General features: G+C 48.3%; 1 protein-coding gene across 1 annotated transcript in view; it reads left to right on the top strand.

Annotated features, from left to right (window-relative positions):
* The window catches only part of LOC125111183 (ATP-binding cassette sub-family A member 13-like), a 281,764-nt gene that overhangs the window by 137,324 nt on the left and 129,212 nt on the right, over positions 1-15,228 (top strand). Inside the window, 1 exon segment of the mRNA XM_047753036.1 lies at positions 7,583-7,832. Coding sequence (XP_047608992.1) covers positions 7,583-7,832 — 250 coding nt within the window.

A 15,228-nucleotide genomic window follows, 5' to 3' on the forward strand; every position in this document is an offset into this window, starting at 1 on the left:
GCTCAAGGGGTGCTTGGCATGAGGCCCACTGGGTATGACTGTCAGCCTTGGGACAGGACCTGGAGGAAATGCACAGGGGATGTTTCCCGAGTAGGAAGAATGGCCTGGGTGGCGGGGGAGCTCAACGCGGAGAAGGATGCTCAGTATAGCATTTGGTCAGTGTCTGCACGTCCCCGCAGTCAGACCCTGCGCAGAACAGAACCAGAGATGACGGCCAAGGCTGAGGTCATGCCGGGAGTGCCTGGAAAGTGTCCCCAATTCCTTTGTCCTTAACTGTCTGTTAGACCTTTTGGGGGAGCTCAGATTTGAAAACCCAAGCGTGAGGCCACTGAGGTGTTCCTGCCTTTGGTGCATTGAAGACAAAACCCAAATTCTGAGATTGTGACCTGCCCAGGCAGTGTGTGTAGTTGGGAGCAGAGCTGGACTCCACCCTAGTTCTCTTTTCAAGGCAGGTTTAAAGGGATGAGTGTCAGCGACCTTTAAATTAAAAAAACAAAGTGACCAGATGCAGGGATGACCGCATCCAAAGTGAGGTCCTGATTTGATTTAGCATCTTGGTTACAGCAATCATAGTGCTTTCAAAAAAAAGTTATTGAAGTTTAGTTGTGAAGTATATATTTACAATGTTGTGTTAATTTCAGGAGCACAGCATAGCGACTCAGTTATATATATATTTCTTATATATATATATATACACACACATATATAATGTATGTGTTGAATGTGTTATGTATATATGTATATATATTGTTTTCAGATTATGTCACAGGAGATTGAGTAGAGTGCCCTGTGCTGTACAGTAGGACCTTGTTGTTTATCCATCCTATTTATACTAGTTTGCACCTGCTAATCCCAAACTCCCACTCCATCCCTCCCCCATGCCCTCCCTGGTAAGCACGAGTCTATTCTCTATGCTGTGAGTCTGTTTCTGTTTTGAAAATAAGTTTATTTGTGTCATATTTTAGATTCCACATAGAAACGATGTCATATGGTATTTGTCCTTCTCTGTCTAGCCTACTGCACTATTAGTAGGATAATCTCTAGTGGTAATCTCTAGGTCCACCCCTGTTGCCACCAATGGCATTATTTCATTCTTTTTTAGGGCTGAGTAATATTCCATTGTGTAATCATATATGTATATGTCTGTCAATGAAATTTATGCTGTTCCCATGTCTTGGCTATAATGAATAGTTCTGCTATGAACACTAGTGTGCATGTGTCTTTTCAAATTAATGTTTCCTCTGGGTATATCCGCAGGGGTAGGATTGCTGGATCACATGGCAACTTTTAGTTTAACTTTTTTTTTTTGGCTACCCCATGGCATATGGAGTTCCCAGACCAGGGATCAGATCCAAGCCATAGTTGCTTCCTAAGCTGCAGCTGCAGCAACTGGGGATGCTGGGCCGGGGATCAGAATCTATGTCCTGGTGCTGCAGAGCTGCTACGTCCTGTTGTATCACAGTGGGAATGCCTATTTTTGGTTTTTTTGAGGAACTTCTATACTATTCTCCACAATGGCTGCACCAATTTACATTCCCACCAAGCATGTAGGAGAATTCCCCTTTTTCTGCACTCTCTCCGGCATTTGTTATTCGTGGGCTTTTTAATGATGGCTGTTTTGACTGGTGTGAGGTGGTGCCTCATTGTCATTTTGATTTGCTTTTCTCTAACAATTTGTCACGTTGAACATCTTTTCAGCAGTCATAGCGCTTTAAGGAACCAAATCAACGATAGACACTTTACAGCAGTTGGAACCCTCAGTGGCATATGTCATATGGAAAATTACTCTCCCACCTACATCACCTGTTTCTTTGTAATCATGGATAAGAAAGTAGTATGTTTGCTACCAGAAATGAGCAGATACAGCATTATAAAAGTTGGATAATATATTGTGGAATTATTATCAATGAAACAATTTAGATAAATAAAGACTCTACTTAGCTTTTTAAAGAATTAAACATTATTAACATCGCTTTTGCTTTTCAAAAGAATATTCAACCAAGTTGTAGTAACATGGCATGGTTTCCACTTGTGTGTATTTTGTATTACTGTGTTTACTATTTAAGAAATAATTGTATTTTGGTTTTTATGTCATACTAATAAGGGTACAAATGTGTCAAAATGTTTTACTTTTTATTTTGTCCCATTCTCTTTGCTATTGCCTCTGTTTTCTCTCTTTTCCTCTCCCCTTTCCTTCTTTCTTTCTTTTTTTTTTTTTTTAAAGCTGAAGCTGAGTTGATTTACCGTGTTGTGTTAGTTTCAGGTGTACAGCAGAGTGATTTAACTACACATATATATTCTTTTTCAGGTTCTTTTACCTTATAGGCTCTTATGAAATATTGAGTATAATTCTCTGTTACCTTGCGTGCATCTGCTAATCCCAAACGCCTCATTTATCCCTCCCCACCCCCACTCCTTTAGTAACCATAAGTTTGTTTTTTGTGAGTCTGTTTCTGTTTTGTACATAAGTTCATTCGTATCATTTTTTGAAAAGATTCCGCATATGAGCAATATATGATAGGAAGATATTTGACTTTGTTAATTTTCTTCTTTACATGGTGTGAATAAGACAGTCTAGTCATCACTTGCATAAACGCCAGACAAGCCCAGAATTGACTAGGACAGAGAGTGGGGCCACCCTGCCTAAGCCTTTTGTTTTGTGAATGGGGGTCACCGGGAGGAAGCTGCCCATCCACAAGCTCACTGTGTCTGTGGTGCGTGACACGAATCTCGGGGCAGGAGTGTCCTTTACACTGTGACACGGTTTCAGCATTAATGCCCATTGGAGCATCTCCAGCTGTTTAATTAAAAGCATATCCCCCAGGAGCCATAAGTCACTCTTAATTTTCCCTACAGCTCCGAGGGTTCTATTTTCTGGATCAGTGAGAAGAGATGAAGTCATGTAAGCCCTTTCCTGTCTGCTGATGATGTTGAAATCCCAGATCCTGACTGGGTGCAGTAGAAAGTATAGCCACCCTCAGTCTCCGAGGAAGAGGGGTGCCAGGACCCCCGAGGACACCAAAATCCCAGGATGCTCAAGTCCCTTATATAAAATGCTGTATTGTTTGCATATAACTATGCCCATCCTCCTGTGTACTTTAAATCTAGATTACTTACAATACCCGACGCAATGTAAATGCTCTGTAAATAGGTGCCAGTTTGGGACAAATCCAAGTTTTGCTTTTTGGAAAATTCTGGAATACATACATACATATATATATATATATATATATATATATATATTCTTTTTTCTTTCTTTCTTGAATATTTCTGATCCAAGGGAAATGCAGAAGGGCTGACCGTATCCCTGACATCCCACCTACCGTATCTGGGTCTCGATTCCCCCTGTTCCTGGCAGATCCGCCCCACCCTGGTCACCCCCTGCCCGTCGGAGGACACCTTTTCCTTGGAGCCCCTTGGAGAAGTGTGTGCACTGTTAAATACAGGGTGTCGTGTCGATCATGTTAATCGTCATGTTTCGTTAACATTTAGACCCTATTTCAAGACGAAAAGCGTTGAGGGCTTTATTCAAAGACACAACCTAAAGACCTAGCCTAGCACTTGCTCATGGTAAACCCTATGCTCCGTTCTCCCCAATTTAACGCACTTCACAACCTGAACTGATTGTATTCATAAATAAATGGTTTGGAAATACCCACTTTAACCCTAAAATTCTGTAACTCAGTGAACAAAAAAAGGTTAAGATACTCTTTCTGTTTCATCAAATCATGCTCCATTTCCTGAATAAGGAGATAGTCTTTATAAAATGATTATTGATTACAAGATGCATAAACATTCCTTGTTGAAAAAAAAAAAAAACGGAAAATCGTGAAGGCAGTTATAGCAGCATGATCTCACCACACAAATAAATATAATTTTTTAAGCAGGTTAAAAGTGCATATAGGAAGTTCCCGTTGTGGCGCAGTGGAGGTGAATCTGACTAGGATCCATGAGGATGTAGGTTCGATCCCTGGCCTTGCTCAGTGGGTCAGGGATCCAGCATTGCCATGAGCTGTGGTGTAGGTTGCAGATGTGGCCCAGATCTGGCGTTGCTGTGGCTGTGGTGTAGGCCAGAGCTGCAGCTCGATTCCACCCCTAGCCTGGGAACCTCCACATGCCACAGGTATGGCCCTAAAAAAGCCAAAAAAAAAAAAAAGTGCGTATAATACTTGAACTTCTTGAATCTCAAAAATTACTTTGTCAAATTCGAATAGTATATATAGAGTGTAGAAATTATTTCGTAAAATTCAACCTTTCATTAAAGTATACACACCAAAATAGTAATAATTTTTCTAGTTTAATATTAGTATATTTTTAGTAAATTATGTTCACTCTGTATGTATTATTGTGTCACACATTAACTTAATTTTGGGATACCATGATTATTTTCCTATGATCACGCATTTGATGTTTTACTCCTCCGTCGTTTTTTGAGTAACACAAGCTGTTACTCTTTCGGGTCATATTCCCTCTCCCACTGATTTTATTGAGCCGTATTCCATTTATTCACTTACAAGATGTGATAAATACTCTCCACATGGATGAGAGTTTGTCTACACCATAGCCTGAAGGGGATTAATACAGTGCACTGCGTGGTTGTATTATCAATTGTTCGGTTAGTCCCCACCTATCAGACATTTATTTCCAGCTTGTCACTGCTAATTTCCTATAAAATGTAATGTACCACCTTGCTTGCTGTATTTGGTCAATTTCTATTTCTTTTTGACTAATATTGCTCTTGGATTGGAAGTAAACTGATCAAAGGTGGTTCATATTTGCTTACCTGAAAAAGATTGTACTGGTCGATTCTCCTGGCAGCACTGCTAAGAAGACCCATTCCCTAAAATACTCAGTAATATAGTAGGCATAACATTATTTTTAATCCTTACCGTATCGATAATCTGAAGTTTTATTTTCCAGATCATTTTCTTACGCGAAAAATCTATGATTTTAAAAGTAACTAATCTGTTTTCTAGGGTTTTTTGTCCTTTTTTTTTTTTTTTTCTCTTTTGGGCCACACCCATGGCATATGGAGGTTCCCAGACTAGGGGTCCAATCGGAGCTACAGCTGCCAGCCTACACCACAGCCGCAGCAACGCCAGATCTGAGCCGAGTCTGTATGACCTCCACTGCAGCTCACTGCAACGATGGGCCCTTAACCCACTGAGCGAGGCCAGGGATGGAACCTGCGTCCTCATGGGTACTGGTCAGATTTGTTCCCTCTGAACCACGATGGGAACTCCCGTAGGTTTGGTTTTTTTAATGAGCCACATATTCAGGCATGCTCTTTTCTTTCTGGATTATTCATTTAAAATTGGCTTGAAGGCATAACTTTTGTAATGCTTGGCTTTAAAATCTTTGCGCGTATGTGGAGGAACCTGGTAAAGACGTCCTGGTGCTCTCGGGGTCCTTGGCCCTTCAGGTTATCCTTGAGTGGCATTAATGTTGTGACTGCTGAAGCCACCTGACCAAAAAAGAAAAAAAAACAAACAAAAAAGGAGACTTTGGACGTTTTCCCTAAGGACTCTGAGGGTCAGTGTCAAGGGAGTGAGTAATTATGAATGTAACTAGAGTCCTTGAATATGATTGCACGCATACGTCAGATGAGACAATTCGTAACAATTCAGTTCCGTGTTTCAGTTTTGCCTGTTAAATTATTCATGCGAATACTCCTGTGAGCTTAGCCCTGAATATTTGATTGGCAGTTGATTCATGGCATCAACTCTCTTAGCCCTTTGTGTTTTGCATTTTGGCCATTTTCCCTTTTATGTTCATTGTGGGGAGGTGGGGAAATTTTATTTTTCTTAGCATAAGAAACACCTTTCCCCACAGACTTACTAGGTTGTCTGAGCAGCTTTTACTATGACTAGAGGTCAGCATTCTACCTGTTCTGGTAGATTAATAAGTGTGGTAAGGAGTTCCTGCTGTGGCATGGTGGGTTAAGGATTTGGCATTGTCTCTGTAGCAGGGTGGGTTCAAGCACAGTGGGTTAAAGGATCTGGCATTGCCACAGCTGTGGTGTAGGTTGCAGCTGCAGCTTGGATTTGATCCCTGGCCTGGGAACTTCCATATGCTGTGGTTGTGGCCAAAAAGAAAATGAAATAAGTGTGGTAATAAGAATCCTCCTTACCTCTAGGGAAAATATTTCAAGGCTCTATCTACAACTGAGGGAAAAGGCAATCAGAGGGGTTAGGTGAGTTCCCAGGAGTCATACAGCACATTGGTGGCTGAGACTAGATTCAAATCCCGGTGTGTGTGGATTCAAAGATTGAACTGTCCCCACCCCGCTCCATGATGGTTCTCATGAGCGAGGCTCGGGGGGCAAGAAAGGCCTGTGGGACCGACTTCCGCACCGCCAGGCAAACTGACTGGGTAGCATGACACCCAGGCACTACGTCCTTGTTCCATTTTGGAGCACCCATTCCACAGAGAAAAACCTCTGTGACACAAGCCGGTGTTGGCAGTCACTGCCTGCTGGGCGCACGCAGGAGAAGTCGCAGAGCTCGGCAGCAGCTGTGAGCAGCTAGATGTGCGAGGTGAAGGATGCTGCGCAGAGACTAACCCGGGGAGTGTGACTTCTGAGGACGATGAACAGGGGCATGGTGGGAACGTGAGCCACCAGCGCCCCAGTCACCTGCCAGCGCCTCTTGAACCTAAACCCTGGGGACTTCTGTTCTGGTGGGGGAAGAGCCCCTCCGCCGAAGGCCGTGAAGATGTTAAGCAGCTAGCTCAGCAATCATTTTGGAAATCGAGGGGTTTGGCAGCCAACAGCATCTCAGTGATTCCAGCTTGACTTGTGTGATTCACATAGTTATATCCTCATAGGTCTGTATCCATAATACCATGAATTAGTATTACCCCACATTGGAATGATCACAGTTTATATTTATATCTATATTTGTATGAGAAAGGGCCCAGGTTAGCCTGCTAATGTGCCTTTTCTGCACTAGACTCTTCGAAGAGCCAGGAGATCGGGGTCTCGGCGGAGGCATCCTTTTTGGTGGCTGAGGAGGTCGGAGCATCTTTGCTTCTGTTCTTTTTGTGTTAGAATCCAAGCTCGTGTCATGGGCTTTACTTTAACCTGGAAGAATAAACACATGGCCCGTTCTCTCTGTTCTCTGCAGTCTGCCCACCTCCCTTCAGAAGCAAAGCAGGAGTTCCCGTTGTGGCTCAGCGGGTTAAGAACCCGACTACTATCTATCCATGAGGATGCGGGTTCCATCCCTGGCCTCCATCAGTGGGTTAAGGATCTGGAGTTGCCATGGCTGTGGCATCAGCTGGCAGCTGCAACACTGATTCGAACCCTAGCCTGGAAATTTCCATATCATGCAGGTGCAGCCCTCAAAGAAAAAAAAAAATCCGGAGCAGAGTGGGGTCCCCTGTGGATTCTGTCCTTTACCATTTACTATCCGGAGATGCCCTGTTGTACCTTTTCAGAGGGTTCTTACTTGGGGCAGTGTCGGCGCGTGGTGCTCCTGGGCTGGAATCTGCGTGAATGCAGGGACCTGTAGCGCAGGGACCGGTCGGGGAGGCCACATGGGCGCCAGGAGCTCATGCCTGCTGCGTCTTTCTGTCCCCACAGATGGTGCGCGTGCCAGGACCCCCCTGGTGCAGGGTAGTCCCCTGCTCCTGGCACAGATGGCGGCTCTCCTGGTGAAGCGGCTTCGCCACGCGGGCCGGGCCTGGAAAGGCACTGTCGCCAACCTGCTGCTGCCGGTCCTCTTCGTGGCCTTGGCAATGGGCTTGTTCATGGTGAGGCCTTTGGCTGTGGACTACCCGCCCCTCAAACTGACACCTGGCCATTATGACAGGGCTGAAACTTACTTTTTCAGGTAAGAAGCTTTTTGTACTTCCAAAGTTCCGTTAAGACAGATAATGAATAGCAGTAGCGATGAAACTTGAAGCATTTCCAGTATCTGTGTGTCGTCATCACTTTGGAGCTTGGTGCGCCCGAGGGTGAGCTCTGAGCAGCTCTTGCTTCTTTCAGGGCCTCTCAACAGATGCTGAGGGCAGGACAGACACGGGTCCAACTTCCGGTGCCCCTGGGAGCCCTGCCTCCTCTCTAGGTGGCCTTGACCCCTCGGTGACAGGGGACATGGCCACTGACATGTGGAGGGCCAGGCCCACAGCCTCCCACGGGCTTTCAGCAGGAGCTGGGGACCGGGTGTGTTCCAGAATGCTTAGGATTTTAGAAAAGTATGTGAACTGTACATTTCACAAAACCCTCCGAGGCTGCTTCTGGAACACCGGCCCTTAGCTGCAGGCCCTGCCGGAGCCCAGGCTCATCCCAGGCCCGATCAGGTCTTTACAGCAGTACATTCAGGGCGGTCTGCGTGCTGCTGTCGGATGCACTTACCTCAGTCCTCAGAGCTTCCAGGGGAGTCGTCTCCCCGCCTCCTCGCCCTTGTCGGCTCCCTCCAGCCCGAGGTCCGTTTGTCCCTCTGAGCACCAGCGGCGGGGCTGGGCGTGTGGGAGTCTTTGCACTGAGCACTCAGCCCGCGCCTCCTTCTCACCCCTGGGCCCAGCTTGGGGCCCAGACGCCTGGTTTATGCCGAGCAGGCCTGGGGCTGGTGTGGGCAGTTGGGAGGCCCGGGGTAGCTCTGCCTCTGTCGAGCGAGTATCTCTCCTGTAGAAGATGATGAGTTTCATTAGCTAAGCGCCGAGGGTTTGCGGCCACTTACCGCGGTGCGTACTTTAGAATTAGGCTGAAACCAGCACCGGCCCAGAAGGACGCGTGGAGAGAGGCCTCTTCTCTGGTGAGCACAGTCCCCCACCCCGGAGGCCGGGTCTGACGAGGAGGGCCCCCCACCCCAGCCCCGACCCCGACAGCCCTTCGCAGAGGCCGAAGCCTCTGTCTGAACTGAGCTCCTGCCCAGGCGGCTTCCTCCCCCTGGGCGGTGCGCTGTGTGTACCTCCGCTCAGGGCGAAAGAGCGAACATCACAGGCGGAGGCCCCTCAGTTTCACAACTTAGGTCACATTATGAGCAAGGAGAACAGCCACGTAGTTTGGTTTTAAACGTGTAAGAATGTCCACTAGTGCCTTCATTCTGGCCGAAGCTTCCGATTTCTGTCATAAGTTCCGCAGGCACGTGAGAGCTGTGACTGTTTTGAGCATCTTAATTACAACATCAGTTTCTCATAGAAAGTACAGCCAAAAAGACCCAAAAACAACCAAACAAAACCACACACACGTCTAGCAGCCTGTCTGCGGGACACTCTTGGTGTGGAGTCTGCCGTGTTACACACAGTGCTTTGAAACACAGGCGTTTTATTTTTACGACACTGCGGTCACACCACGACACTGTCCAAGGTCTGCTTGTCCACCCCACGCTTTTGTGCCTGTCTTTTCGTAGCTGCCACCACATCACCCATTTTCTTGGACTTGCCTGGGGGGCCATAATCTAGGAACACAGTCACTGCTTGGAGGCACACATACATATATTTAGGTCATTTTCCCATCATAAGCAATTATGCTGTAGGAATATCTTTGGATTCATGCAGCTGACGTTTTTGTTTTTGTTTTTTTTTTTCACCCTGACAGATCTCTCTCTAGCAAGTTTCCCAGATTAGCTTCAGTATTTTCAGGGTAGATGTTACCCAGTCATCCTCATAAATACACACCACTTTACCCTCCCAGAAAATCACTGATGTTTGTCAACAAGTATGTATTGTTCCCCTGCTGCGGGTCAGATGCTAGTTCAAAATCTTCGCATCCGTGGGAGCGAGCGAGCTTCTCTCTCCAAGTTCTCACGGTTGCTCTTGATACCCAGACCTGCTTCTGCGCATGGACGACATGAGGCATCACACATGCTTTGGCACATGTCCCAGCCGCCACCTGCAGGCTCCACCTGCTCCTCTGCCTCACCTGCAGCTCGTCCCCCTTTTCTTCTGCGGCGGGCGACCTTTTCTCTGCATAGTGTTTATGTCACCAAGACCATTTCAGTCGGCTGCAAATAGCCACTCACTGTCTCCCCCGCGTTATTCATTCAGTAATTATGTTTTTAACCTGAGAGCCTCGGTGTCCTGCACTCAGAGTATTCAGCTTTCACAGGAGTAGTGCATGTTACTTCAAGTCCGAAGTTATTTGGAGTCTGGGCGTTAGAGCTATTTTAATATTTCCTTCCAGGTTGAAGGGTAAGTCTTTCCAAAGAGGACACTTGGTTGCTCCCCTTTCTCGTAATGTGACCTAAATTGTGAACCTGAGGTGCCTTCACATTGGATGTTTATTTTTTCGCCCTGGGGACTCGCCGTTGACCTCACTGCTTCCTTCTGTGTCCTGGCTGCTCCCTTACGTGGACCACGTGTCCTGGTTTGCGCAGAGGTAGTGCCCGTGTCTTGGCGCAGGCCTTCATCACACCTCTCTCAGAAGTTTCCTCGTGTGGGTAGGAAATTACGTGGCAGTCCCATGTGTACTGATTCTGAGTGTCGAGGTCTGCATCTCAGCAAAAGAACGAGTCTCATCATAGTACCGCTCTGCACAGCCCCGGTATTTGCACGTGCACACACACACACACACACACACACATGGCCCGTGGGTCACCCTGCTTCCACCAAATGTGGGCATACCCCTGTGTCATGACGCGTGTGAGCAGTCCCCCTGGGGTGAGGGTGTTGTGCCGTTTTCCCATCACACGTCCCCACTCTCTCCTTAGATTCACTCTCTGTGAACAGGTGCATAATTCAGACCCGCTTGTAGCTTTCAGAAAGAATCAGTCACCTTAGCTCTGTGTTGACCTGGACAGTACATGCAAACTTATCAGTGTGCTAGCAAATCCTCATGTCCCTAAAACCTTAAAGTTGAGAAAATGCACTTATATACCCATATTGAACTCGTTTACAATTTCTTGGAGAAGACACGTTTTCATGAAAACACAGAGAAAATGCATTGGAAAGATTCTCTTCCAGTTGGATCTTTAATAAGTGATGTGAGCTGTTGGCAGCCATGTGGCACAGAGAATTTTGTGCTCTCTGGGCCCAGAAAACCTGGGCCTTTGGTGATTCGTGTGTAGCCCAGTGGCCTCTAGCTGAAATGCCTTGGGGGCCAGGCGTGCCACACCCAGGGCTGTTAGGCTGCAGGAAATCTCTGCTTATGACCAAACATACCTATTATACAGCTGTGGGGGGACGTCAAATGGAGATGCCTGGGCCGGTTTTGGTTCTGGCCATCCAGTCTAGTCCATGCTTCTGACCCAGTTTTATTCTGAATCATCTTGCTGGCTGATTGCTATTTTCTAAGAGCCCCAGCAATTGTCCCCACTGAGAACTGTGCAGCTAAGAGGCAGGGCCTCTGGGCTTCCTGGGGGCCAGAGCAGGCCAGCACAGGGCAAACCCAGGGGAGGCAGAAGATGGCAAGCCAGCCAGGAGCTCCCAGCCCCACACAGACGTGCCTTCTGTGTTGTCTGGGACGTCACAGGTGCCACCATCCAAAGGCCCAGCCTGAAGGCCTTCGAGCATCTCCCTGTCACCCATAGGATGATGTTTGCAGCCTGAGGCCAGATACCAGGGCTGCCCTCCTCCACTCACGCCCTCTAGCTCAGAAGGACGTCGTCCTCCGTCATGGGGCTGTGTCTCCACGTTTAAGGACATGCACAAACGGCATCCCCCTCATGCCCCCAGGTTCCCAGGGGAACAAGAGCACCTTCTCCCAGGGTCCTCAGCCCTGCCTTCTCCTCTGTGTCTGCCAGGCTGCGTGGCCCTCACTGTGGGGCAGCTTCTTGCCAGCGGTCCCTTTGCTTCTTTCTGTAGGTGGCTTCCTGGAGGGTAGAGCTCCGGTTTTATCACCCCTGACTTTTAGTTCTTGCCACAGTGTCTGTAAAGGGTTATTTACAGGGTTACTTGTTATGTTTAATTAAACAATTAGAATAAAAGCACGCAGGAAAAGTCTCCGGGAAATTAATCTGGGTGGGCCTCCACTTTAAGGCAACAACCAAAGCATGGATGGTGGGAAGAGAGCTGTCTGCACGTTGTCAGAAACAGGGGTTGGGGGTCCTGTGGTCCCATCTGCAGGGTAAACCCACTTGGTCCTCACGGGAGGGAGTGGTCCTGATAGGATGGGTCCCCCTGAGCGTGGACCTCATCCTGGCCCATTGTCTGCTGAGCGTTCTCGCAACACCGAAGTCTGCATTTCTCTATCTGGTGCCAACCAGAAGACCTGGGAGGAACACCTGTAGGACCCCAAGTCCTGCCACCACACTGTTCTCTGCGAGGAGGCAGAGGGCTGGTGGGCACACATGCCTGTCCTTGCCTGCTTGGCACCACTCCCTTCTGTTTGCATGTGGGCAGCTGTGGGCCTTTCTGCCTGGGTTTGTGAGGGCTGCTACAACAGAACCACAGACTTGAGGGGCTGCGAACAGCAGATGTTTGTTCTCTCATGATTCCCGAGTCAGGAGGTTCTAAAACAGATGTCAGCAGGGTCCGCCTCCCTCCAAAGGACCTGGGGAAAGGCGCTTCCCCGCCTCCTCCGGCTTCTGCTTGTTACGGGCCATCTCGGCATCCTTGGCTGGGGCTGGAGTCATTCTGCCTGTCTTCACCTCGCCTTCTTTCTGTGAGTCTCTGCATCCAAGTTTCCCTCTCAAGTGCTGGGATAATTCAGCAGGAGGAGGAACGGAAAGCAGCTGGCCCATTTCCCAGCAGAAGTTCAGTACTCCGTGAAAGCCAGCGTAACTGGAGTGGACTGCTCGGTTCACTGAGTACTGAAAGTAGTGTAACTGGAATGGACCTGCTGTGTCATCTGTGCTTCTGGATGGAGTGGGGAGGCACCTCGAAATCACCAGCAGGTGCTTGGAAGCGTTTCCTTGGCAGGGCCCCCCCCAGAGGGCTGCTGCCCCCCACACCCACTGTTCTCATCCGCTCTGTCCCTTATGCGGGACTTTCTCCGGGTCCTGCGCTGGCTTTGCAGATCCAGTCTGCAGCCCCGAGAACCTTCTTCTCCCCTCTCACTGGGGGGCTGTTTCCTTCCCAGTTCAGATCACACAGGATCTCTTCAGGGGGGCACCTGGCTCACTGTTCCCACACAGCCCCCCTCCCTGTCCCTCACTGCGTCCGTGTCAGACTCAGGCCGGGGAGGAACTGCATGGTGAACAAGGCAGCTGAACCGTGTGACTGTACAAGCACTGTCCCTGGACCGTGTGCACCCCTGGGTGCCATCCTGAGACGCCTGCTCATCAGTGAACTCAGCCTTCACTCTCTCCCGGACCCTGAACTGGACACACGTGTCACCTCCGCTTCCTCTGACAACCCTGGGGCCGACGGGTCTTCCAGTCAGGTCCAGCCGAATCCGGCGCTCTGCGAGTCACTGACCCTTAGGGACACCTGTTCTGTCTCTTCGTGTGATGACATTAAATAAAAGGAGACAGTGTCGCTGAGGACGAGATCCTCCTTCTGAGACACGGGTGTTAAGAGATGAGCTGAGTTCCTCTGTCGACACAGTGGCGTAGGAACAGGACTGAAAATAGGAGTCAGGGTGCTAGCGCCAATCCCCATTCCACACACACACACACACACACACACACACACACACACACAGGCACGCGTCCTCCCCTCAGAGAGTTACAGTCCCGTGGAGAGGCTAGAGCTACAGACAGATGCGACCAGCATCTCTTGAACACCGTGATGGATACAGATCCGTGGACGTGGGGAAGCGCGGGGTGGTGCCAAGGAGGGTTATAAAGGCTTCGGCCCCCAGTTGGATCCTCGGTGATAATTGGGTGTTTCCCAGGCAAGTAGAAGAGAGTGTTTCTCCACTTGGAGAAACGAGCTGAGTCACTGTAAATCCAGCAAGTCTTTATGTTTTCGAGCTGAGTCACTATAAATTCAGCAAGTCTTTAAGCTATGAGCCATTCCAAGGAGGACAGACCTTGTCCTGCACACAGAAGGAAGCGGGGCGTTAGGGGGTTTTAAATGTGGGGGTGACGTAATTGGGTTTAGTTTTATAATGGCATATTTTAGTGGCTGTTTCATGGAGCACGGACTGTTCCTTTGGAGACCAATTCCATGTGCCACCAAAAAAAAAAAAAAAAGAATCCTTGTTCCTCTTGGGATTAACTGAGCTGCTAAACACGGTTAAGTAGGTTACTTTCTGTAGACTGCTCCAGAGTGCATTTCTAGGTGGTGTGTAGCAGGTATAATACATTTTATAACTTACATGTACTGGTAAACATGGGAACATGTAGCTTTTTTTTTTTTTTTGTCTTTTTGCCTTTTCTAGAGCCACTCCCTCGGCATATGGAGGTTCCCAGGCTAGGGGTCTAATTGGAGCTGTAGCTGCCAGCCTACACCAGAGCCATAGCAACATGGGATCCGAGCCGTGTCTGCAACCTACACCACAGCTCACGGCAACGCTAGATCCTTAACCCACTGAGCGAGGCCAGGGATTGAACCCACAACCTCATGGTTCCTAGTCGGATTCGTTAACCACTGAGCCATGATAGGAACTCTGGGAATATGTAGCATCTTATATGATATATGTAGCATTGGTGTTAAATAAGGATTCTCAGGCTGGAGGGGAATATTGCACGTGGAGGGGAGCAGAATCTGCACCCCTAAAGAAGCCTGTTTGGCATGAGGATTATCTTGAGCCAGTTATTTTTAAGAAACAACAGAAGGGAGCTCCGGCTGGGGCCCAGGGGGTTAAGAATCCAACTGTGGTAGCTCAGGTGGCTGAGGAGGTATAGGTTCGATCCCCAGCTGGGGCAGTGGATTAAAGGATCCAGCATTGCCACAGCTGTAGCTGCAGTGTAGGTTGCAGATGCAGCTCAGATTCAATCCCTGGCCTGGGAACTTCCATATGCCATGAGTGTAGACATTAAAAAAAAAAAAAAAAATGTAAGAAAAGAAGCAAGAGAAGTAGGAGAAGCTCTGAAAACAGAGGGAATTAAACTGATAAAGGCGACCTCTGTTTGTGAGGGTGTCTCCCTCTCTGTTCCGGGGGGAGAAGAATGAGGAAATCACCAGCCCTGCATGTGGCCATGACTGGGCCACACCAGCTAGTTAAGCTGGGCTCCAGAATACGCGCTTACACATGGGGGTGGCAGCGCGTGGTGAGTTCTGCAGCCCAGGGCTCGTGTGCTCTCCCCTGATGCATTTCTAGCCTCTCAAGATTTACCTTCGGCTTCATTCAGAACTTGTCCATCCTCTTCTTAACTGTTATCCTAGCAGGTGTGGCGAGATACCCCCTGAACTCCAGGTACCCGCAAATGCAGACCTTCCGTCCCGCTCTGTGGAGAGGCC

This window comes from Phacochoerus africanus, chromosome 11 (assembly GCF_016906955.1).
Source record: "Phacochoerus africanus isolate WHEZ1 chromosome 11, ROS_Pafr_v1, whole genome shotgun sequence".
Lineage (NCBI taxonomy): Eukaryota > Metazoa > Chordata > Mammalia > Artiodactyla > Suidae > Phacochoerus > Phacochoerus africanus.